At 48.2% G+C, this 26,694-nt stretch overlaps 1 protein-coding gene across 4 annotated transcripts in view; it reads right to left on the reverse strand.

Moving 5' to 3' along the window:
• arap2 (ArfGAP with RhoGAP domain, ankyrin repeat and PH domain 2) overlaps positions 1 to 26,694 on the reverse strand; it is a 604,005-nt gene that overhangs the window by 455,902 nt on the left and 121,409 nt on the right. For 2 of the 4 annotated variants that reach the window (XM_072496549.1, XM_072496547.1), the window contains 2 exons: positions 24,813 to 24,898; positions 8,100 to 8,173 (listed from right to left, as the gene is read on the reverse strand). In XM_072496549.1, coding sequence (XP_072352650.1) covers positions 8,100 to 8,173; positions 24,813 to 24,834 — 96 coding nt within the window. In that variant the 5' untranslated portion in view covers positions 24,835 to 24,898. Of the gene's footprint in view, positions 1 to 8,099; positions 8,177 to 24,812; positions 24,899 to 26,694 lie in introns of all 4 variants that reach the window. The other 2 variants (XM_072496548.1, XM_072496546.1) reach the window with 1 other exon arrangement.

Raw genomic sequence — 26,694 nt, forward strand, 5'->3', positions numbered from 1 at the left:
GGAGAAATTCGGAAGGAACCTGCACCCAGTGGAAATTCGGAAGGACACTGCACCCGGGGGAAATTTGGAAGGAACCTGTACCCGGGAGAAATTCGGAAAGACCCTGCACCCCTGGGAAATTCGGAGGGAACCTGTACCCGGGAGAAATTCGAAAGGAACCTGCACCAGGTAAAATTCAGAAGGAATCTGCGCCCAGTGGAAATTTGGAAGGAACCTGCACCCAGTGAAAATGTTGAATGAACCTGCACCCAGTGGAAATTCGGAAGGAACCTGCACCCGGTGGAAATGCGGAAGGAACCTGCACCCGGTGGAATTGCGGAAGGAACCTGTACCTGGGAGAAATTCGGAAGGACCCTGCACCCAGTGGAAATGTGGAAGGACCCTGCACCCCTGGGAAATTCGGAGGGAACCTGTACCCGGGAGAAATTCGGAAGGAACCTGCACCCGGTAAAATTCAGAAGGAATCTGCGCCCAGTGGAAATTTGGAAGGAACCTGCACCCAGTGAAAATGTTAAATGAACCTGCACCCAGTGGAAATTCGGAAGGAACCTGCACCCAGTGGAAATGCGGAAGGAACCTGCACCCGGTGGAAATTCGGAATGAAACTGCACACAGTGGAAATTCGGAAGGAACCTGTGCCTGGTGGAAATGCGGAAGGAACCTGCACACAGTGGAAATTCGGAAGGAACCGGCACCCGGTGAAAATTCGGAAGGAACCTGCACCCAGTGGAAATTCGGAAGGACCCTGCACCAAGGGGAAATTTGGAAGGAACCTGTACCTGGGAGAAATTCGGAAAGACCCTGCACCCCTGGGAAATTCGGAGGGAACCTGTACCCGGGAGAAATTCGGAAGGAACCTTTACCCGGTAAAATTCAGAAGGAATCTGCGCCCAGTGGAAATTTGGAAGGAACCTGCACCCAGTGAAAATGTTGAATGAACCTGCACCCAGTGGAAATTCGGAAGGAACCTGCTCCCGGTGGAAATTCGGAATGAAACTGCACCCAGTGGAAATTCGGAAGGAACCTGCACCCAGTGGAAATTCGGAAGGAACCTGTGCCCGGTCGGAAATGCGGAAGGAACCTGCACACAGTGGAAATTCGGAAGGAACCTGCACCCGGTGGAAATGCGGAAGGAACCTGCACCCGGTGGAATAGCGGAAGGAACCTGTACCTGGGAGAAATTCGGAAGGAACCTGCACCCAGTGGAAATTCGGAAGGACACTGCACCCGGGGGAAATTTGGAAGGAACCTGTACCCGGGAGAAATTCGGAAAGACCCTGCACCCCTGGGAAATTCGGAGGGAACCTGTACCCGGGAGAAATTCGAAAGGAACCTGCACCAGGTAAAATTCAGAAGGAATCTGCGCCCAGTGGAAATTTGGAAGGAACCTGCACCCAGTGAAAATGTTGAATGAACCTGCACCCAGTGGAAATTCGGAAGGAACCTGCACCCGGTGGAAATGCGGAAGGAACCTGCACCCGGTGGAATTGCGGAAGGAACCTGTACCTGGGAGAAATTCGGAAGGACCCTGCACCCAGTGGAAATGTGGAAGGACCCTGCACCCCTGGGAAATTCGGAGGGAACCTGTACCCGGGAGAAATTCGGAAGGAACCTGCACCCGGTAAAATTCAGAAGGAATCTGCGCCCAGTGGAAATTTGGAAGGAACCTGCACCCAGTGAAAATGTTAAATGAACCTGCACCCAGTGGAAATTCGGAAGGAACCTGCACCCAGTGGAAATGCGGAAGGAACCTGCACCCGGTGGAAATTCGGAATGAAACTGCACACAGTGGAAATTCGGAAGGAACCTGTGCCTGGTGGAAATGCGGAAGGAACCTGCACACAGTGGAAATTCGGAAGGAACCTGCACCAAGTGGAAATTCGGAAGGAACCTGCACCCAGTGGAAATTCGGAAGGAACCTGCGCCCGGTGGAAATGCGGAAGGAACCTGCACCCAGTGGAAATTCGGAAGGAACCGGCACCCGGTGAAAATTCGGGAGGAACCTGCACCCAGTGGAAATTCGGAAGGACCCTGCACCAAGGGGAAATTTGGAAGGAATCTGTACCTGGGAGAAATTCGGAAAGACCCTGCACCCCTGGGAAATTCGGAGGGAACCTGTACCCGGGAGAAATTCGGAAGGAACCTTTACCCGGTAAAATTCAGAAGGAATCTGCGCCCAGTGGAAATTTGGAAGGAACCTGCACCCAGTGAAAATGTTGAATGAACCTGCACCCAGTGGAAATTCGGAAGGAACCTGCTCCCGGTGGAAATTCGGAATGAAACTGCACCCAGTGGAAATTCGGAAGGAACCTGCACCCAGTGGAAATTCGGAAGGAACCTGTGCCCGGTCGGAAATGCGGAAGGAACCTGCACACAGTGGAAATTCGGAAGGAACCTGCACCCGGTGGAAATGCGGAAGGAACCTGCACCCGGTGGAATAGCGGAAGGAACCTGTACCTGGGAGAAATTCGGAAGGAACCTGCACCCAGTGGAAATTCGGAAGGACACTGCACCCGGGGGAAATTTGGAAGGAACCTGTACCCGGGAGAAATTCGGAAAGACCCTGCACCCCTGGGAAATTCGGAGGGAACCTGTACCCGGGAGAAATTCGAAAGGAACCTGCACCAGGTAAAATTCAGAAGGAATCTGCGCCCAGTGGAAATTTGGAAGGAACCTGCACCCAGTGAAAATGTTGAATGAACCTGCACCCAGTGGAAATTCGGAAGGAACCTGCACCCGGTGGAAATGCGGAAGGAACCTGCACCCGGTGGAATTGCGGAAGGAACCTGTACCTGGGAGAAATTCGGAAGGACCCTGCACCCAGTGGAAATGTGGAAGGACCCTGCACCCCTGGGAAATTCGGAGGGAACCTGTACCCGGGAGAAATTCGGAAGGAACCTGCACCCGGTAAAATTCAGAAGGAATCTGCGCCCAGTGGAAATTTGGAAGGAACCTGCACCCAGTGAAAATGTTAAATGAACCTGCACCCAGTGGAAATTCGGAAGGAACCTGCACCCAGTGGAAATGCGGAAGGAACCTGCACCCGGTGGAAATTCGGAATGAAACTGCACACAGTGGAAATTCGGAAGAAACCTGAACCAAGTGGAAATTCGGAAGGAACCTGCACCAGTGGAAATTCGGAATGAACCTGCACCCGGGGGAAATTCAGAGGGAACCTGTACCCGGGAGAAATTCGGAAGGAACCTGCACCCGTGCGAAATTCAGAGGGAACCTGCACCCAGTGGAAATTCGGATGTAACCTGCACCCGGTGGAAATGCAGAAGGAACCTGCACCCAGGAGAAATTCAGAAGGAACCTGCACTCAGGACAAATTCAGAAGGAACTTGCAACCAGTAGAAGTTCAAGGAGCTTACGCCCGGCGGACATTCAGAAGGAACCTGTGCCCACGAGAAATTCAGAGGGAACCTGCACCCAGGAGAAATTCAGAAGGAACCTGCACCCGGTAGAAGTTCAGAAGGAGCTTGCGCCCGGGGGAAATTCAGAAGGAGTCTGTTCCCAGGAGAAATTCAGAAGGATACTGCACCCAGGAGAAATTCAGAAGGAACCTGCACCCGGTAGAAGTTCAGAAGTAGCTTGCGCCCGGGGGAAATTCAGAAGAAACCTGCGCACAGTGGAAATTCGGAAGGGACCTGCACCCAGTGGAAATTCGGAAGGGACCTGCACCCGGGAGAAATTTGGAAGGAACCTGCGCCCAGGAGAAATTCGGAAGGAACCTGCACCCAGGAGAAATTCAGAAGGAACCTGCACCCAGGAGAAATTCAGAGGGAACCTGCACCCACGAGAAATTCAGAAGGAACCTGCGTCCAGGAGAAATTCAGAAAGAACCTGCACCCAGGAGAAATTCAGAAGGAACTTGCACCCGGTAGAAGTTCAAACGGAGCCTGCGCCCGGCGGAAATTCAGAAGGAACCTGTGCCCAGGAGAAATTCAGAAGGAATCTGGACCCGGGAGAAATTATAATTATAATAATAATCGCTTATTGTCACAAGTAGGCTCCAATGAAGTTGCTGTGAGAAGCCCCTAGTCGCCACTTTCCGGCGCAAGTTCGGGGGGGCCGGTTCCGGAATTGAAACCGCACTGCTAGCATTGTTCTGCATTACATGCCAGCTGTATAGCCCACTGTGCTAAACCAGCCTCAGAAATTTGGAGGGAACCTGGTCCAGTGGAAATTCGGAAGGAACCTACGCCCAGTGGAAAATCAAAGGAACCTGTACCCAGAAGAAATTTGGAGGGAACCTGCGCCCGGTGGAAATTCGGAAGGAACCTGCACCCGGTGGAATTGTGGAAGGAACCTGTACCTGGGAGAAATTCGGAAGGAACCTGCACCCAGTGGAAATTCGGAAGGAACCTGCACCCAGTGAAAATGTTGAATGAACCTGCACCCGGTGGAAATGCGGAATTAAACTACACCCAGTGGAAATTCGGAAGGAATCTGTGCCCGGTGGAAATGCGGAAGGAACCTGCACACAGTGGAAATTCGGAAGGAACCTGCACCCAGTGGAAATTCGGAAGGAACCTGCACCCAGTGGAAATTCGGAAGGAACCTGTGCCCGGTGGAAATGCGGAAGGAAACTGCACACAGTGGAAATTCGGAAGGAACCTGCACCCAGTGGAGATTCGGAAGGAACCGGCACCCGGTGGAAATTCGGAATGAAACTACACCCAGTGGAAATTCGGAATGAACCTGCACCCGGTGGAAATGCAGAAGGAACCTGCACCCGGTAGAAGTTCAGAAGGAGGCTGTGCCCGTGGGAAATTCAGAAGGAACCTGCGCCCGGGGGAAATTCAGAAGGAACGTGCGCACAGTGGAAATTTGGAAGGAACCTGCGCCCAGTGGAAATTCGGAAGGGACCTGCACACAGTGGAAATTCGGAAGGGACCTGCACCCGGGAGAAATTTGGAAGGAACCTGCACCCAAGAGAAATTCGGAAGGAACCTGCACCCGGCAGAAGTTCAGAAGGAGGCTGTGCCCGTGGGAAATTCAGAAGGAACCTGCGCCCGGGGGAAATTCAGAAGGAACGTGCGCACAGTGGAAATTTGGAAGGAACCTGCGCCCAGTGGAAATTCGGAAGGAAGCTGCGCCCAGTGGAAATTCGGAAGGGACCTGCACCCGGGAGAAATTTGGAAGGAACCTGCACCCAAGAGAAATTCGGAAGGAACCTGCACCCGGCAGAAGTTCAAAAGGAGCCTGCGCCCGGCGGGAATTCTGAAGGAACCTGTGCCCAGGAGAAATTCAGAAGGATTCTGTACCCGAGAGAAATTATAATTATAATAATAATCGCTTATTGTCACAAGTAGGCTCCAATGAAGTTACTGTGAAAAGCCCCTGGTTGCCACATTCCGGCGCAAGTTCGGGGGGGCCGGTTCCGGAATTGAAACCGCACTGCTATCATTGTTCTGCATTACACGCCAGCTGTATAGCCCACTGTGCTAAACCAGCCTCGGAAATTTGGAGGGAACCTGGTCCAGTGGAAATTCGGAAGGAACCTACGCCCAGTGGAAAATCAAAGGAACCTGCACCCAGAAGAAATTTGGAGGGAACCTGCACCCAGTGGAAATTCGGAAGGAACCTGCACCCGGTGGAATTGCGGAAGGAACCTGCACACAGTGGAAATTCGGAAGGACCCTGCACCCGGGTGAAATTTGGAAGGAACCTGTACCTGGGAGAAATTCGGAGGGGACCTGTACCCGGGAGAAATTTGGAAGGAACCTGCACCCGGTAAAATTCAGAAGGAATCTGCGCCCAGTGGAAATTTGGAAGGAACCTGCACCCAGTGAAAATGTTGAATGAACCTGCACCCAGTGGAAATTCGGAAGGAACCTGCACCCGGTAGAAATTCGGAATGAAACTGCACCCAGTGGAAATTCGGAAGGAACCTGCACCCAGTGGAAATTCAGAAGGAACCTGCACCCGGTGGAAATTCGGAATGAAACTGCACCCAGTGGAAATGCGGAATGAAACTGCACACAGTGGAAATTCGGAAGGAACCTGCACCCAGTGGAAATTCGGAATGAACCTGCACCCGGGGGAAATTCAGAGGGAACCTGTACCCGGGAGAAATTCGGAAGGAACCTGCACCCGTGCGAAATTCGGAGGGAACCTGCACCCAGTGGAAATTCGGATGTAACCGGCACCCGGTGGAAATGCAGAAGGAACCTGCACCCAGTGGAAATTCGCAAGGAACCTGCACCCTGTGGAAATTCGGAAGGAACCTTTACCCAGGAGAAATTCGGAAGGATCCTGAGCCCTGTGGAAATTCGGAAGGAACATGCACCCGGAGAAAATTCGAGGGAACCTGTACCCGGGTAAATTCGGAAGGTACCTGCACCCTGTGGAAATGCGGAAGGAACCTGCACCCAGGGGAATTTATGGTTTCTTCTATCTTTATCAATTCACACCACATTAATTGAAGATCATCAGTTATCTCACTTTTGTAAGTCTGATACAAAATCACGGTATATCCTGGCTAGAACATAGAACATACAGTGCAGAAGGAGGTCATTCGGCCCATCGAGTCTGCACCGACCCACTTGAGCCCTCACTTCCACCCTACCTCCGTAACCCAATAATCCCTCCTAACCTTTTTGGTACACTAAGGGCAATTTATCATGGCCAACCCACCTAACCTGCACGTCTTTGGACTGCAGGTTAAAAGCTGTCAATTAACAGAGCTAGTTTTGTAAGGAAGTTTGACAATAATTCAAATCTATATAGATAAGATGACCAATGTAAATGTACAGTATTATTTTGTACAATTCTAAGTTGTATAATTATCAAAATGTTAAGGTATACTGATTAAACTAAATAAGTTTAATTGTAACCACCGTTCTGTTCATTCATGAGCTGTGAAATAAACAGTATAATGACTTCTATATGGCCTTGTCTTAAAACGGTTCTTGCAGAGGCATATATGGGGGTACAAGCAAAGACAGGAATATCCAGTTCAAATCACAGGGAAATATTTTTGTTGTTCTCCTGTCACTACTGTATTGTTCGATATATGATACAATGAGTAGACTCAAACATAAAGTACGACAGTACCTACTGGAGCGACTAGCACCACTGTATCCAAACAAATACTTATAGCAGGACACTAAACATCCAGTCATCAGTCGTTAATTCCATTACACATATTATACATTATTATTACAGAATAACTCATGAGCAAATTACACCAATTATTCATTTTACTAACCTTCGAATAGTATTGCAACTATAAGGATTATTACAGCTTTCTGCACATATACCATATAGTTCACTCAATGGTTTATTTAACAAGTTTTTTGAGGCTTGTTGATATGAGAAGGACACTGTAGATTATCATCGTTAAACTAAATTGACAAAACTTTTTATGATAAATTTAGAGTACCCAATTAATTTTTTCCAATTAAGGGGCAATTTAGCATGGTTAATCCACCTAGCCTGCACATCTTTGGGTTGTGGGGGCGAAACCCACACAAACACAGGGAGAATGTGCAAACTCCACACGGACAGTGACCCAGAGCTGGGATCGAACCCGGGACCTCGGCGCCATGAGACTGTAGTGCCACCACTGCACCATCGTGCTGCCCTCTAAAATGCCAAAACTGCCAACAACCTTTGACTGACAGCAGCTCTGGCCCCTGGTGCCATAGTTAGCCAATAACGTTTAAAACAGGATTTTCTCATTTTATTTTTATAAATTCAAGATCTCTACAGAGTAGGAACCATGTTCATTTTACACAATGCCCTTGGACAGTTTAAACAATGTTGTGGCGATCATCAGAGACTATGTATAATGTACCCATCAAAATAACTTCCATCAATTTAAGGAAGCTCAAGGGGTTGAATTTTAGTAACTAGTTCGCTAATATCCTTGGTGACAAAAATACAAAGAATTTATTCTGGAGAATTACATTACTGTTGAAGTATAATGATACTAATGATCCGGCAATAATATATCAATGTTAGCCCAACATTTAACAATTTCCCCGTAGATTCTGTTCAGAGATTTTAATAGGAGTACAGATACAGCAGCCATTCAGTAAGTCCTCTTTTAAACACAGTCCATTATATATTCTTTTGTAATTTAAACTCACCTGATCATCTTCAGGTCTGTGGTATAAGAAAGTTTCCCCATATGGGCTGATAGGTGACGCCTTATTTTCATCTGCTGCTTTGAAGAGGAAAAACAAAATATTTTAGGCTAATTAACCCTGGGTACTTAAAACCATACCCTGCATAATACGTTTTTGCAGTAACATGTCAACATTATATATTGAAGCTACTGCGTGACCTTAATATAATAAGAATGACTGTCAAACATATGTATTAATATGCGTACACAGGACACCGGTTAACTTGGAAAGGATGAAGGAGGCAATGCAATGAAATCTGAACATAGCTTTAAGTCAATGAGCAAAATTCAAGAACTTTAAGAAATTCAACTAGATGCTGAGATAATGTTAACATATTTCAACTTTAACCTTGCATCTGTAAAACACATTAACATAGCTAATTTGGTGATTTGATTGAAATTTGCAAAGACAGTAACAGGTCCAGCCCTACAATCATACTGCCATGACAACCAAAAATCTGCACTTAAAGCATTTTGGCGGAGACAAGCAAGAGAAATGGCATTCATTTAATCAAGTGTTGAAAAATATATCACTAATTGCCAAGAGATACTTCAAAGCTGCAGTTTCAGCCCCGTCCTCTGCATCTTAAGCAAGCAAAAATAACACCCACGTATATTGATCAAAACAGACAACAGAAGCATCAGTGAAAGCAATTTATACCAGAGGCCAACATGTGAAGGATAGATGAAAAATTACTCCCAAGGTTAACACAAAATGTAAAACTGATCACCTTAATTGGTGCAAGAGGCCCCATTGTTATCAGGGCACCCAGTTCAAGAATATGAAGTTTAAATAATTTATTTAAAAGATATTTAATATCATCTCTTCAATGGTGAATGTGCAGCAGCATATATACGCAGTCTCAAGAGAATCATAAATAGAGAGCCAATTAGCTAAGAATTTACTTTCAATGCCTGCCCTTCTTCTCACAAGTTGCTGATTCATGGTCAAAGTTTAATTGAGTCTCACTCTCCAGTACCTTAATTTAATAACAAGAGATGAGATAGTGCATATCAGCCTGTTATTTCATCATTTCAGTATCATAGGTGTGATCAATCTTATCTTCAACAAATCTTCTCACGCATGCAGAGAACCACTGGACAGTGCTCCGAAGTGGGGTTGTCTGCAAATTGTCCCATTACCTAGAACGGGGAACAGAGGTCATCCTCCTCGAACCCACCACCGATCATCTATTTTAAACACTGCAGGCACCTAGTTTCAAGATGCCATCATTAAGGAAATAAAAGCAATCAAAAGTGAAAGAAAATACGAAAGTGGAAACTGGGCCCTAGAGCTGGGAAAAGAGAAGGCCATCTTTTAAGACAAATATGAGCAATTGGGAACAGTAACCAGAGAAGAATGCACATCTGTCTTGCCACTGAAATGATCTAAATTATTTCTTTATGCTTAAGAGGTGTGAAATTGCCATGTGCAGCATTGCTACAGAGGCCTTAGGCCACTTGACCTTTCTAACCCATGTGATGCTGTCAGATAACAAAGGGCAACCCATGTGGGCTGGGAAACCTTCAATAGAAGTCATCCTGATGTAATGTAGGCCAATCGGGCGATAAGACATCAGGATTTGAAATAGGCATGACCTTATTAAAGGCACAGCAAGTTCAATGAGTTGAATGGCTTCCGCCTGCTCCTAATTCTTATGATCTTTTGATTTAGCCTGGTAACCAAATGTGAAGGCATCTCTTCATTGTTCACTCTGCAAAAGAAAAGCATAAGCACATTGTAGCAGCATTGATCACACACGAGGCGAGACGGAGAGAACTTCAATCGAGGCTTTATTGAGCAGACTTGTTCCCCAGCAGCTCAGTCACAGAATGCAGCTGCGGGGAGTAAACCGGGTTCTTATACCCCGCCTATCTGGGTGGAGCCCAGTAGGCGGCAGATCCAATCGGGACCCAGCAGCTGTCTTCCAATAGCTCCTCGGCATCCCTGGTGTACCGTATTACCCCTAATACATACCACCACGTTCTCCCCTTGTTAAAAAAGAACCCGGCGGGGTGGTGGGTGGTATGGTGGTAGGGGTTTACAGGGTCGGTGCCTTAACCATTGAACTATATACAACCATGCCGCTTTACTGGGCCACTGAATTATATACATCTTCAGTTGATTTGATGAGTCGAGATGGTGCTCTGGTCGTCCTTTCCGATTGTCTCAGCCCGGGTGGTGGTGGTGGTGCTGGCTTGGGTCCGGTCGACTCTGGGGGCATCGCGCTGTCCCCTTCTGTTTCCTTACTCCTGGATGGGCCTGGGAGGAGAACCGATCCCCCCGGGAAGGGGGTAGCTGTGGTGTGCACCGGCGGGAGGGGGAGGTGATTGGTGTTGGGGGGGGGGGGGGTGTGGGAAGCTCCGGCGGGCGCCAGGTCCCGCAGAGAGACCGTGTCCTGTCGGCCGTCTGGGTACGCCACGTAGGCGTACTGCGGGTTTGCGTGGAGTAGATGTACCTTCTCCACCAGTGGGTCTGATTTGTGCTCCCGCACATGTTTCCGATCAGAATGGGTCCCGGTGCTGCCAGCCAGGTGGGAAGTGACGTTCCAGAAGCGGACTTCCTAGGGAAGACAAGGAGGCGCTCGTGTGGCGTTTGCTTATTGGTGGTACACAGCAGGGACCGGATAGAATGAAGGGCATCCGTGAGTACTTCCTGCCAGCGGGAAGTTGGGAGACTCCTAGACCTTAGGGCCAGTAGGACGGTCTTCCAGACCGTTCCATTCTCCCTCTCTACCTGCCCATTCCCCCGGGGGTTGTAGCTGGTTATCCTGCTCGAGGCTATGCCCTTACTGAGCAGGAATTGATGCAACTCGTCACTCATGAAGGAGGACCCCCTATCGCTATGGATGTAGGCGGGGAAACTGAACAGTGTAAAGATGGTGCATAGGGCTTTAATGACCGTGGCCGCGGTCATGTCGGGGAAGGGGATGGCGAAGGGGAAACGGGGGTATTCGTCAACGACATTAAGAAAGTACGTGTTGCGATCGGTGGAGGGGAGGGGGCACTTGATGTCCAAACTGAGGCGTTCAAAGGGACAGGAAGCCTTTATCAGGTGCGCTCTATCTGGCCTGAAAAAATGCGGTTTGCATTCTGCGCAGATTTGGCAGTTCCTGGTGACTGTTCGGACCTCCTCGACGGAGTACGGGAGGTTGCGGGCCTTTATGAAGTGGTAGAAATGAGTGACCCCCGGGTGGCAGAGGTCCTCGTGGAGGGCTTGGAGACGGTCCACTTGTACGTTGGCACATGTGCCGCGAGATAGGGCATCGGACGACTTGTTCAGCTTTCCGGGACGATACAAGATCTCATAATTGTAGGTGGAGAGTTCGATCCTCCACCGCAGGATCATGTCGTTTTTTATCTTGCCCCGCTGGGCATTATCGAACATGAAGGCTACCGACCGTTGGTCAGTAAGGAGAGTGAATCTCCTACCGGCCAGGTAATGCCTCCAATGTCGCATAGCTTCCAATATGACGCGCATCGTGGCATTTGCGATATCCGCTTTGATGCGGCTGAAGGCCTGGCGGGCCTCGGTCAACAGGGGAAAAGTAGTGGACTGGATTAGTGGGCGGGCCTTGTCTGCGTATTGAGCAACCCACTGGACGTAATAAGAAAAGAAGCCCAGGCAGCGTTTCAGGGCTTTGGCACAGTGGGGGAGAGGGAACTCCATGAGGGGGCACATGCGTTCGGGGTCAGGGCCTATCACTCCATTACGCACTACGTAGCCAAGGATGGCTAGACGGTCGGTGCTAAACACACATTTTTCCTTGTTGTAGGTGAGGTTGAGGGCGTTAGCGGTCTGGAGGAATTTGCTGAGGTTGGCGTCGTGGTCCTGCTGGTCGTGGCCGCAGCTGGTGACGTTGGCGAGGTACGGGAACGTGGCCCATAAACCGTGCTGGTCAACCATTCGGTCCATCTCCCGTTGGAAGGCCGAGACTCCGTTTGTGACGCCGAATGGAACCCTTAAGAAATGGTATAGCCGCCCGTCTGCTTCGAAGGCAGTGTACTTGCGGTCACCGGATTGACCATGTCGGATATGCGGGGAAGAGGGTACGCATCTAGCTGCGTGTACCTGTTGATGGTCTGACTGTAGTCTATGACCATCCTTTGCTTCTCCCCTGTCTTCACTACTACCACCTGGGCTCTCCAGGAACTATTGCTGGCCTGGATTATGCCTTCCTTCAGCAGCCGCTGGACTTCGTACCTGATAAACGTCCGGTCCTGGGTGCTGTACCGTCTGCTCCTAGTGGCGACGGGTTTGCAATCCGGGGTGAGGTTCGCAAACAGGGAGGTCGGTTCGACCTTGAGGGTCGCAAGGCCGCAGATAGTCAGTGGGGGTATAGGGCCACCAAATTTGAATGTTAAGCTTGGAAGACATTGGAAGTCCAACCCCAGGAGACTGGGAGCGCAGAGGCGGGGAAGGACATACAGCCGGTAATTTTTGAACTCTCTCCCCTGTACCGTTAGGTTTGCGATGCAGAACCCTTTGATTGCAATGGAGTGGGACCCCGCCGCCAGGAACATTTTTTGGGTGCTTGGCCGAATTACAAGGGAACAGCGTCTTACCGTGTATGGGTGAATAAAACTCTCCGTGCTCCCAGAGTCGATCAAACACGGCGTCTCGTGCCCATTCACCAGCACCTTTGTCGTGGTCATCTGGAGCGTCCGGGGCCGCGTCTGGTCGAGGGTTACCGATGCCAAACGTGGTTGGTGCATCAGATCGTTGTCTTCAGGCAGTGTGGAGCCGTCCACGCTGGGGTCCTTGCCTGTCAGCCAAGATGGCGGCGTCCATGGATCGCACGCGGTCGGGGGTTGACAAAATGTCAGCTCCCATGGATCGCACACGGTCGGGGGTTGACAAAATGTCAGCTCCCATGGGTCGCACGCGGCCGGGGATGGACAAAATGGCCGCTCCCATGGATCGCACGTGGCCTGTGGGAAGTAAGATGGCGGCGCCCGTCCCCCCCTCGTGGTGTCCGGGGCCCAAAATGGCGGTGCCTGTTGGCCGCCCGTGGGTCGCTGGGGGGGGTTGAGTCCGTGGTCCCGTTTCTTCCCCGGAGATAGTGGCGACCCCACGGGACTGGCACACCCCTGCGTAGTGCCCCTTTTTACCGCAGCTTTTGCAGGTGGCCGAGCGGGCCGGGCAGCGCTGGCGGGGGTGTTTTGGCTGCCCACAAAAATAGCAGCGGGGCCCCCCCCGGGTGGTCTGGGATTCTGGCCGCGCACGCTTGTGGGGGGGATTGGGGGTGCCGGGGGGTCGGTTGCGGCGGGGGTCCACGGAGCCCAAGGGGCTGTAGTGCGGTCGGGGGCATAGGCGCGGGCATATTGGGAGGCCACGTCGAGGGAGGCTGCAAGGGCCCGTGCCTCTGTGAGTCCGAGAGAGTCTTTCTCTAAAAGTCTCTGGCGAATTTGCGACGATGCTAAACCTGCTACGTAAACGTCTCTGATCAGGAGGTCCGTATGTTCGTTCGCCGTAACCGCTGGGTAGTTGCAGTTTCTTCCCAGGATCGTTAGAGCGTTGAAGAATTCGTCTAGCGATTCCCCGGGGATTTGTCGTCTTGTCGCGAGCTGGTAGCATGCGTAGACCTGGTTGATGGGCCTAATGTAGATCGCCTTCAGCAAGTTGATCGCCGCTGGGAATTCTTCCGCGTCCTCGATGAGTGAGTAGATTTCGGGACTCACCCTGGAATGCAGGACCTGCATCTTCTGGTCTTCTGTTGGTCTGTCGGGGGCCGTTCGGAGGTATCCCTCAAAGCACGCCAGCCAGTGCTTAAACGCCGATGTTGCGTTAGCTGCTTGGGTCTGTCGGGGGCCGTTCGGAGGTATCCCTCAAAGCACGCCAGCCAGTGCTTAAACGCCGATGTTGCGTTAGCTGCTTGGGGGCCGATTCGCAGGCACTCCGGGGCGATCCGGAGCTCCATATTCCTTTTTAAGTCTGCTCAATAAATTGTAGCACCATCAATCACACACGAGGCGAGACGGAGAAAACTTCAATCGAACCCATCAATGCAGCTACCATCTCGGTGTGTGTGTCCATTCTGCATTCTCTCTGCTCTGGCCCATTGAGGTAATCACCTCAGTTCTCTGCAGCAGTACAAGTCTGCAACCTTGCCCTCCAGTAAGTTGGCAAACAAGCTATCCTTTACCCCTAACTGCAGGCAACCCGTGCCCAGATGACTCACAACATGCTGATCTCAACTCTATATCAGCCTCTAAGGTGCCAAAATTGGAGCTGGTGGCTGCTACCTGCATATCAAGTGAAAGGGCTTCTTCATCAGTGCTGTACTGTTGTTCTGCTTCCACTACCTGGGGCTCCTGCAGGAGGTGACAATTCATGGATGTCTGAAAACAAGAATCAGACAGCGAGGTTAGGACAAAGGAAGGGATTTGGGGCGGATGGCAAGAGGTCCATGGTCATAGTAATTGCTGTTTGCTCATCCTGTCAGATAGCACAATGAGGGTGAGCTGGGAATGGAGAAGGAGGCATCAAGCTAGAAGACACAGTCGGCCAGAATGTTCTCAGCACTGCTGGATACCACAGGCCTCATCGTGAAGCCACTCTCTGAGGCTGTAAATTATCGGGTGGGATTGTCCGGCCACCCAACCACGTGTTTCTCAGCGGTGGAAGGTAGTGTGTCGTTCGGTGGCAGCAGAATACTCTGCTCCCGCCCCTCTCACTGGGAATTCCCATTGAAGCCACCCCATGCTTCACCTCATTTCATTTCATTTTCATTTCATTTCATTCATTTTCATTTCATGCTGCCAGGAAACCTGCGGCAGAGGGTATACTGCCGGTCGAGCAAGAAAATCCGATGTTTCCAACCCCCCTCTGTGCACTGACCCGCACAGCGGGAAATCCTCAGGGCAGGATTTGATGTAAGTTTGCCTTGACTCAGTGGAGCAATAGGGTCAGTGCATAAAAGAGGTGTACCACCAAAATCCATCAGAAGGGCTCCCACCCCCCACAATACACATCCTTCTCCCGACTAACAGTTCCTCATCACATCAAAAGCAGCTAAGTGCTTTCAGAGCAAAAGTGTTTATAAACATTGTGGTTCACATCAAAGCAGGGTACGTGAGATACATTCAAGTGTGAAGGGAAAGCTAGATCAAGAATCTGCAAAGCACCTGTCTCTGGAGTAAAAAAAACTGTCAATCAATGGCTGATGCAATTTATAGCTGTGTAAAATTGAATGGAAGATTTGCATTTCACAGGCTGTCAGGGGATTTAAAGCCCACTCATGTGTACTAGGCTTTGGAGGAAGCCTCTGACACTTGTAACAGCTGCTAATTTAAACACATCTGTCTGAAGAAGCAGATGTTAGTGAAATGCAATGCTTTTTTACTCTACTGCCTGGACTGCTCTTCAGCTTTCAAGCAGGAGCTCTGGTCACCCTCAGCATGCGTGCTGTGGCGGGGGTGACCCTTTCTTTCCATGGTGGTGAATGGGCAGGATTCCCCTAATTATAAGTGGGGGGGCGCACACGACACAGGATTTTGCATTGGTGGTGCAAACCAGCTGCTGGTCCTCAGGATTGGGTCGGCCTGAAAACGACGTGCCCAATTCCCACATTCCAACGGAATCTGGCAAGCTCTGCTCTATGCATAAATTAGCATGGTAAATGAGAGGAAATCGTACCTGGGCACTGTTCCTAGTCCCAGCAGTGACCAGTAGCAATTCTCCACTGGCAGGAGCACTTAAGTCTCCAGAACAGAGAATCCAGCCCTGATCTGTTGTTTGTGGGATCACTTAGCTCTATTGCTTGCTGCTTATTCTGTTTGGCATGCACATAGTCCTGTGTTGTAGCTTCGCCAGGTTGACACCTCAGTTTTAGGTTTGCCTGGTACTGCTCCTGACGTGCCTTCCTTGCACTCTTCACTGAATTTATGCACATGCACACCCAGGTCACTCTGCTCCTGCTCCCCTTTTAGAATTGTGCTCTTTATTTTATATTGTCTCTCCATGCTCTCCCTACCAAAATAAATCACTTTCCACTCCCCTGCATTGGATTTCATCTGCCACCTGTCTGTCCTTTCCACCAACGTCTCCGTGGCCTTCAGACATTTAGGCTGTTCCTCATGATCAGCAGATTGCAGCAAGCACTGAAACATCCAAAAATGCAACAGCTACCATGGACACCAAGATGATATAAATGCAATTTACCTAATTAAGAAAATCTGCCACAAGGTTTACGTCAAAATCATTCAGAACAAAAAATTCAGCCTGTATCACGTCATTAAATGAAGGCGATCAGGAAGAAAAGATTCGGTGTCTCAAAAAGCAAGTGAATGGCTAACAGCAGTTAGGAGCTATCCAGAGTCCACCCATCTAAACACAGGTCTGCTGTAACAGAACCCACTGCAAGCAAGCTGAAGCACTGTGTTTGTCAGGACATTATGTTTGGAGAGGAAAGGCCAGACTCTTCAGCAACGAGTGAATCTTTGGATCTGGTTTAGGAGGGTTGGCTAACTGGCAACTGGCAACCTCTGTGCATGTGTAGAGTGGGGGTAGATAGGAAAGTGGGGTTTGGAAAAGGGTATTAGCTAGTCAGTTATATTTTCTGCATGTTTATTTATAATCCTGTCCATAATAAAAGGTTACTTGTGTTAAAGTTACAAACCTGGTGACTGCAGTTTATTGGGCTCAGCCAAGGGCCTCGGGTATTTTAAAATAACATCTAATTCCACCTGTGTTGTGACTCCGGGTCAAGTGTGGCTGGAATTGACTGCGCAGTAGCCCAGGGTGTCGTGACACCCAATACCCTGAGATTCTGACACACTTAATATCGGAAAAACAGATCTATAACTGCACAAACCAGCATGAATAAAAACATCATCTATTCAGACTCAGACCTGTTGGTCCTTCATATAGATATAACTGCTGAATTTAGAATTTTAACATAATGTGTGATCGTGGCCAAACCCGATCCTTCCTCACAGTAGCATCAATTCTCAATTCACAAACTTATCGTGAAGCTGCGTCACTATTAGGCTTGTCAGCTCTGGTTTGACACATTCCCAAAGATTTAATCATGTGACATTTGATCACCTCACAACCAATCAGGTGACACCCCAATGTGATGCTTAGTTATATGACATTTCCCACGGTTTGTGAATGTTGTTGCATTTACCTTGGTTGAATTTATCAACAAGCTTGGAGGAAAGAAATTGACTTTTTTTTCAAGAGCGAGACAAATAATTTATAAATCAAAGAAAGGTGACAAGGAACAGAAAGATTTGCAGTTAAGTAATGTTTCTACAGAATTGCTGCAATGAGAAACACCAAGTAAATAACACTGATTTCATGAGTTCATTACCATGTAAATATAAGCCTACTTGTGACAATAAAGATTTCAAAAACATTGTGGACTTTTTTTTTTGCTGACTTTTTACAATACACAGCAACTTACAAAACCAATGCAAGTTCCATTCCAGTAACTCCCACACCCACAGCTGATGTTCAGTATCGGGGGGTGAGGTTGATCCTCAGGGAGCAGCAGCAAAGTTGCCTGACTCATGTAATAAACACGTTTTGTACAATAGCACACATCACAGTCTAATTGCCTGTTGAATAAACTCGGTTTGTTCTCACTGCAACAACGGAGTTTGAGGGGCGACCTGATAAGAGGTCTACAAAATTATGAGGGGCATAGACAGAGTGGATAGTCAGAGGCTTTTCCCCAGGGTAGATGGGTCAATTACTAGGGGGCATAGGTTTAAGGTGCGAGGGGCAAGGTTTAGAGTAGATGTACGAGGCAAGTTTTTTTACACTGAGGGTAGTGGGTGCCTGGAACTCGCTGCCAGAGGAGGTGGTGGAAGCAGGGACGATAGTGACATTTAAGGGGCATCTTGACAAATATATGAATAGGATGGGAATAGAGGGATACGGACCCAGGAAGTGTAGAAGATTGTAGTTTAGTCGGGCAGCATGGTCGGCACGGGCTTGGAGGGCTGAAGGGCCTGTTCCTGTGCTGTACTTTTCTTTGTTCTTTGTTGTTCTTTGTTCGAATATGACCTCTTCCTTTCTCAGTGTATGTTGCTATCTCTCAGTCCATTAGTGTATGTTTCTTTAATATTGTTATATTATTCCGACAAGATTTAGAAACTTTGGCCGCAAACTGACCAAATTAATTCGAAGTGCAGTAGCGAGTGGGAATTGCCTGGTGTTATCCAATGGCCAACCCAGTGAGGCTGTCACAGTTATCTAACGTTAATTAGACCACTTAACGATGCCCCACGGGCTTCATGCTGCAAATGACTGTCCCGCCAGATGATTCGCCGGGAGCGCGCCCCGCAGCACCCTGCTAACAAGGGGAAGCAGCACTTAAACCAATACCGCAGAGCAAACCCTAGACAGCACGCAGCCATGTCACCATGGAGATCAGCACCTCAATTCAGGGATGCTGACCTGGCCAGGCCAGGAAATGGTGGAGTCCAGGTGGGATACCCTGTTCCCCCCAAAGGGGTCGGCGGGTCAGCCAAAGCGCAACTAGTGCCGCCTGGGAGGCAGTGGCAGCCGGCGTCAGCTTGGGGAATGTCACCGGGAGGACTGCCACCCAGTGCTGCAAGAAACTCAACAACCTCCACCGGTCTGCATTGGGCCCCAGCACCCACTGGCACCCAACAACGCACACTACCGATGCCCAGCAGTGGTGTCCACGTCTGTCCCCCGCCATGCCCCACCCCCTCAGCCAGGCGCGAAACATGCCGGAGAAGTTGGAACAGACGGAAAAGGACCCAGAGACCGCGGGAGTGGCCGAGAACAGAACGGCCACCGACGTCAAAATCAGCCTGCGCCACAGTGGTGAGGATCGTTCAGCCTCCAACCAGGTGACATGCCACTTGTAAATTGTTCATGCGGGCCAGCGACCCTTTCCTCCAACTGACCACATGTCCTTTTTCCCATAGGATCTCAATGAGATGGTGCCTGCCCATCTGAGGCAGCCCCTCCCCTGCCATACCAAAGGTTACCTCCGAGGAGAGCTCCGAGGCTCACGGCTGTCATCCCCACTTTCCACCAATGCAGGCAGGAACGACCAGGGGAGACAGCAGTCAGAGGTCTTCTGGATCCCAGGAGTCAGATGCAAAGCCTCTGAACCAGACTATCTTGGAGCTGATGCAGTCGATAGGGTGCGGCCGTGTGATTTAGAGGGGGATGTCAGTGACACAGCTGCACTCAAGCATGTCAATGGCCGATTGAAGGAGTCCCCAAGTTTAAGGGCTCAGGAGATTGTGCCAGCAAAGCGTGCCACTGAGGCATGGAGCACAATGTCAGCACCATGAGTAGTGGTGTCCAAAGCGCGGCTTAGTCAGTGATGGCCATGACGCACAGCCCCCCCCCGGTCCAACACGTCCTCTTGACGCAGGGATGTCCCCAGTGCTGTGGCCCAGGTCTTGGTTGTTGCAATAAGACCATAAGACATAGGAGCAAAATTAGGCCATTCAGCCCATCGAGTCTGCTCCCCCATTCAATCATGGCTGATGTTTCTCATCCCCATTCCCCTGCCTTCACCCCATAACCGCCAATCCTCTTATTAATCAAGAACCTATCTATCTCTGTCTTAAAGACACTCAGTGATTTGGCCTCCACAGCCTTTTGCGGCAAAGAGTTCCACAGATTCACCACCCTCTGACTGAAGAAATTCCTCCTCATCTCTGTTTTAAAGGATCAACCCTCCAGTCTGAAACATCCAATGGAAACATCCTCTCCACGTTCACTCTATCCAGGCCTCAGTATCCTGCAAGTTTCAATCAGATCCCCACTCATCCTTCTAAACTCCAATGAGTACAAACCCAGAGTCCTCAACCACTTCTCATGTGACAAGCTCTTCATTCCAGGGATTATTCTTGTGAAACTCCTCTGGACCCTTTTCAAGGCCAGAATATCCTTCCTTAGATACGGGGCCCAAAACTGCTCACAATACTCCAAATGGACAAGAGCCTTATATAGCCCTAGAAGTACATTCTCAAGTACATTTTCAAGTATATTCCTGGTCGTGGATTCTAGCCCTCTTGACATGAAGTCTAATTTTGCATTTGCCTTCCTAAATGCCGACTGAACTTGCTCAATTAACCTTAAGGAGAATCTTGACTTGAAGTCGCTTTGTGCTTCTGACTTCCTAACCCTTTCCCCATTTAGAAAATAGTATATGCCTTCATTCTTCCTACCAAAGTGCATAAACTCACACTTTTCCACATTGTATTTCATCTGCCACTTCATTGCCCACTCCCCTAGACTGTCCAAATCCTTCTGCAGCCCCCATGCTTACTCAAAACTACCTGTCCCTCTGCATATCTTTGTATCATCTGCAAACTTAACAGTGCCCTCAGTTCCTTCTTCCAGATCATTAATGTATATTGTGAAAAGTTGTGGTCCCAACACCGACCCCTGAGGCATATCACTCGTCATCATCTGTCATCCTAAAAAAGATCACTTTATCCCCACTCTCTGCCTTCTGCCGGTCAGCCAATCCTCTATCCATGCCCGTATCTTACTTTTAACACCATGGGCTCTTAACTTATTTAACAGTCTCTATGCGGGACCTTGTCAAAGGCCTTCTGTAAATCTAAGTAAATCACGCCCACTGATTCTCCTTTGCCTAACTTCCTTGTTACCTCCTCAAAGAACTCTAACAGATGTCAGACATGATGAAGCCGTGCTGACTCAGCCCTATTTTATCATGCACTTCCAGGTACTCCGCAATCTCATCTTTAATAATGGACTCTAAAATCTTACGAATGACTGGCCTATAATTTCCTGTCTTCTGCCTCCCTCCCTTCTTAAACAGGGGTGTTTCATTAGACATGTCCAATCCTCTGGGACCCTCCCTGCCACCAGTGATTCCTGAAAGATCACCACCAATGCCTCCACAATCTCCTCAGCTATCTGAAATTAGAACCTTGGGTGTAGTCCATCCGTTTCAGGTGATTTAAGCACCTTCAGACCATTCACTTTCCCTGGAACCTTCTCCTTAGTGATGGCCACTACACTGATCTCTGCCTCCTAATTCTTCTGAAGTTCTGGTATCCCACTGGTGTCTTCCACTGTGAAGACTGCTGCAAAGTAACTATTCAGTTCCTCTGCCTATTACTACTTCTCCAGCCTCATTTCCCAGTGGTTCAATGTGTATTCTTGCCTGTCTCTTACCTTTTATATATTGAAAAAACTCTTGCTATCTTCTTTTATATTACCAGCTAGCATACACTCATATTTCATCTTCCCCGCCCCCGATATTGCTTTTTCAGTTGTCCTCTGCTCGCTTTTACATGAAATAACCTAGGCTATATGATAGACACATAAGGTAAATATATAGACACAGACATTGGGTGAAGCATACGGAGTGCAGTGCTCCTTAGTAGATGTGTGGAGAGATCATTTCAGTCCATGAGAGGGTCATTCAGGAGGGGAAGAAGCTAATTCTGAATGTATTAGTGCATGTTCTCAGAATTTTGTTTCTCCTGCGTGATGGAAGAAGTGGGAAGAGAGAATAACTCGGGTGGGAGGCGCCGTTGATTATACTGCCAGCTTTCCCAAGCGGGAGGTGCAGACAGAGTCAATGGATGGGAGGCGGGATGCCTCGTCCCCTCCTTAGCATGTTTCCTCCTCCTTGGGATGAATTTCTGTAGTGCCTCCTGATAACCCCGAAAAACCCCTAACATTGTTGTTCCACTGTCTTCCTCTCCAATCAACTCTGGCCAGCTCCTCCCTCATATTGGCTGCTGGATCTGTGGTGTTGCTGCCTCCAGAGTTCAGGGAAAATGTCCAGGCCTCACAGTCTGATTAGGATGCGAAGCTGTCACAACCCCCTGCTTCATGGCACATGCACCCACAGGGATCCACGCAGGAATTTTTTTAATTAAACGGTAAACAGTATCAAAGGTTTTAAAATTAACTAACATAACAATCCACATATCACGCTAACCATGAAACAACAAGGAAACATCATCGTTCCATATTGGTACCAATACAAAGGTATATCAGCGCATTTTTACAAAGAACAAACAAACACGCACTATGTGTTATAATGTCCAGAACTTTATTGTAGAAATAATCTGTCCATCAATGTGTTACATGTTCCACACATCAGTGCCATTCTCCATCCAGGAACCACAGCTATGCAGATCCTCCCACACGGCCCATCTCACCAGAACCAAATCTTGGCATTCACACAGTCCACTGCTGTTCAAGGTCCAGTTAAACGTCTTTGACCTCCAGCGTGTTTAACCCACAGTGATGTGCCAGTTACACACAGCACTCACCACACCATGAATAAAAGCATCAGCAATCGACAAAAACATTTCTTCAACAACGTCAGCAGGTGGCCCATTTGGAGCAATGTCACCCAACAGGTCCCGCAGCATCTTCTTGCTTCAAACCGGATTGCCTTCTGGACTCGTTTGTCCCCGTGTCCAGTGTTCCAGGACCCAGCAATCTTAGAACAAATTGCCCTTCTTTCCGACTACAGAAAAGGAAGGAAACAGCAAGAGCAGCCTCCAGGCCTCTGCAGACACCAGCAGGAGCAGCTACAAGCAGAACCTGCAGCTGTGAAGTGCTCACATTACTGGAATTGCCAATTCACCATTGCAATAGTCTTCAGCTGTGCGGTTGGCGGCCACCACGGTCATTGGGAGTTAAAGGACAGTGGGAGTTAAAGGGCAGATAGTTTTGAGGAAGCAGGGGGACTACAGAAGGACTTGGACAGGCAAGGATAGTGGACAAAGAAGTGGCAGATGAAATGTAATGTGTATCATATTGCCACTGATGTAGCCCTGTCATGGGGCTTTTTGTAGGACAGACAGGCAGCAGCTGGAGCCACCCCTATTATGTGTATAAACGATCCAGAGGGGTGGCATGCCGGGCCCACGGGCGCTGGATTACCCCATCCCCCCCAGCCCAGGAGCGACCCCACATTGATTATAGCCCATGTCCCCGACCGAGCCAGTGAGAAATATATTCAAACTGGAAAGTATGATTATATTGAACTTCTGGGAATCACAATGTACAACATGCTCCAATCTCTTTATTCCAGTATGCATTGCTCTCTCTCCCTTCCCAAGTGCATGTTACTCGCTCGCTTTCTCCCTCTGTCCCCGTGTGTATAGCTCTTACCCAGTTTAATGTTTATCTTCCACCTTCTACCAGTTGCTTTCTGAGGAACATAGGAACAGGGGTAGGTCAATCACCCTGCTTTGCCATTCAATTAGATCATGGCTGATCATCTACCTCAATGTCACTTTCCCGCATCGATTTCAATATTACTTTTCCATGCTATCTCCATGTCCCTTGACAACATTAGTCTCCAGAAATATATGAAAGTCTCTGGGGTAGAGATTGACAAACATTCACCACCCTCTTGAGTGAAGAAATGTCTCCTCATCTCTGTCTTAAATGGCCTACCGCATATCCTGAGATTAAATCTCACGAGCCAGGGGAAAGATCTTATCCACATCCACCCTATCACATCCTGTGAGAATTTTGCAAGTTTCAATGAGGTCTAACTTCATCCTTTGAAACTCAAGGGAATACAGACCCAGTCTTTTCAATCTCCCCTCAGAGGACATTCCCAACATCCCAGGAATTAGTCCCTCTATGGCAAGTATATTCCTCCATAGATAAGACGACCAAACCTGTACATGATACACCAGGCAAGGTCTCACCAAGGCTCTTTTCAACTGCAGCAGGACATCTTTGCTCCTGTACTCAAGTCCCCTTGCGATGAAGGCCAGCATACCACTGTGCCTTCCTAATAGCTTGCTGCACCTGCATGATAGCTTTTAATGACACATGAACAAGGACACTCATGCCTCTTTGCGACCTGTACTTGCTAACCTCTCACCATTTAACAAATACACTGGCATTATGTTTTTACAGCAAAGTGAATAACTTCACAATTTTTCACATAATATTCCATCTTCCATGTTCAAGTCCATTCACTTAAACTGTCCTCATCACCTTGATGCCTCCTTACATCCTCCTCACTTAACTTTCCACTAATTTGGTGTCATCAGCAAATTTGGAAAAATTACAAGAGCGCCGTTCCCAGATGATTTTTTGTTTGCCCTGATACCATCATCCCCATGGCTGGCAATCCAAGTGTCACAACAGCCTGGGTGTACACTGCACCAGTAGGAATCACCCGAACAGGGGCTGTTTCTCCAGAATTGGCAGGAGCAGCATTGGGAGGTCAATCGTCTGTCTAATCCAGTCTTGAGAAAGTGAATTCCTACCGTCACGTCACAATTTCCCTACAGGGATCACCAGAGATTTAATTGATTTAAATGTTAAACTCTTGAGGAAATGCACTAAAGCAATGCTCTTGCGCTCTCTTCCATTCCCAGCATGCCCCCCCCCCCAGCTCATAAATAGGCAACAGGCTGGCTTTTTAAACACAAATAGAAATAGCTTAATTGTCACCGTTGCGTCACACAATATCAGCAGCTCTTGTTTGCCCATCCTTTTACATTGCAGATATTAGTAAAATAGTAGCAAAGCGATAATATATCACTTCCTCACTGGAGTGATGTCATTACACATGGCACCCAAAATGGAAATGCATCACAACAAATGATCAACCTCTGTCAGTTATCAATGGAAGACGACCAAAATACACTATTTATTGTTGCAGCAATGTCGATTTTGCCAAGTAACATTGAAAGAGGTTGAAATTGTACTTACTGCACATACCAGCCGACAGCATACTTTGTGGAATGTCATTGCTAGTGATGTGTGAAAGGTTGAGGTTTCTTCTTTTCAGTAAAGAACTGTGGAAATATAACACAAGTGTTTTAAATTGCAGGTAAGTTGCTCAAAATGCTACTGGCGATTAAAACTCTACAAGCAATCATATTTACTGAAGTACAAGTTCAGACTATTATAGTAATGACAACTTCTTTAAAAAGGATTAGAAGCATCCAAATTCACAAAGGACATGGGTCACATTGCTGTACACGTCCATAAGCAGACCTTCAGATGGCTCGCACTGTGTGTGTGCATAATCATACATACCAGTACCTGTCTTAAATGCCTTGAATTTAGAGAGTGCTATCACATCCCCAAAGTGCTTCACACCAAATCAATTATTTTTGGAGCTCAGTCACGGCCAAGAAACATACCAAATAATCTGGAACGAGAGGGGTTCCATTGACAGCAATAATTTAATGTCTTGTCTGAAAGAGAGCAGGACTCCTTCACTGCTGCACTAAAATGTCAGCTCAGACATTGGGCCAGATCTTACAATAGGAATCAGGGTCAGGCTACCAGCACCCGCTGTTATAACAGGGTAAACTTTACAGCAACTGCTGGAATCAGTGCCTGCACAGTTAAATGCAGATGTCGGGAAGGTGTTGTCTGGAATATGCTGACTCATCACAGGAGGAATTGTTTTAGTCCTTGCTGATGGACTCTGCACGGAAATAAATGCAATGTGGACTGTGTGCACACGCTCACAATACAGTTGTCTGAAAATGTTCACGATAGTGTGTGCAGACGTGAATTTTTAACAGCGTGATAAGTCATAATTACTGCCGAACACCCTCTCTGCAACCCTCTCCCCATGTCTTACCCACCCCACCCACCACGGATCAGTTAAATTAAAACCCAGGTATGGAGGGCCAGTTAAAGATTCTTCATTCTGGTTAACTGAAGAACCTTGCTATTACATTCCACAGAAAGCACGGTACACTTGCAGAAAGCTATGTGCTGGATCAGATCCTAGACTAGAACAAGTCTACAAACTAATGTTGGTGAAATCTTTGCAGCCAGCTGTCAGGAAAGTGAATGACGGGCGTCATTCCTTCATACATGATCACAAAATCCGGGACTAAGTGCTCAAGTAGAGTGTGGCTGGAATCCACAACCTCCTGATCCAGAATGCTGAGTCAACGTGACACATACATTGAAAAATCAATTATGTTTTCCTTTCAGGTGTCATTTGTGGAATATATAAATGTATAAGATACAGCCTAGAATGCGTGTGGACACTTATTTAGATACTTTACATCTTAGAAAGGCTAAGTATCTCTGGACACTTCATTAACAAGCCAAAAACTCCTTGATGAGTTTATTAATCTTATTGACTCACAGAGGTCTTCAGCGTAATAAAGGCCCTTCGGCCCATCGCATCCAGTCAAAAACAACCACCGAAGTATTCAAATCCCATTTTCCAGCACCTGGCCTAAGTCTTGCACCTTTGGTATTGCAAGGGCACAAACAGGTTGCAAAAAAGATGAGGATGAAGTCCTTGACTAGATCTAGCAAGCTATTAATTTTCCATGATATCCAGCAAACAGCAAGATAAGCCAAGGTGTAAAATAGCAGACGTTGTTCCACATCTTGAGTCAAAGAAGGTAAGATCCTGATACCAACACTTTGCCATTCAATAAGACCATGGCTGATCTCATCTCAGCCTCATCTCCACTTTCCTGCCCGTTCTCCACAACCCTGCAACTCATTACTAATTAAACATTCTGTCCATCTCCTCCTTAAATTTACTCAATGTTCTGGCATTCAACACACTCTGGGGTAATGAATTCCAGATTCTCAGCCCTTTGAGAGAAAT

This window comes from Scyliorhinus torazame, chromosome 3, assembly GCF_047496885.1.
Source record: "Scyliorhinus torazame isolate Kashiwa2021f chromosome 3, sScyTor2.1, whole genome shotgun sequence".
Lineage (NCBI taxonomy): Eukaryota > Metazoa > Chordata > Chondrichthyes > Carcharhiniformes > Scyliorhinidae > Scyliorhinus > Scyliorhinus torazame.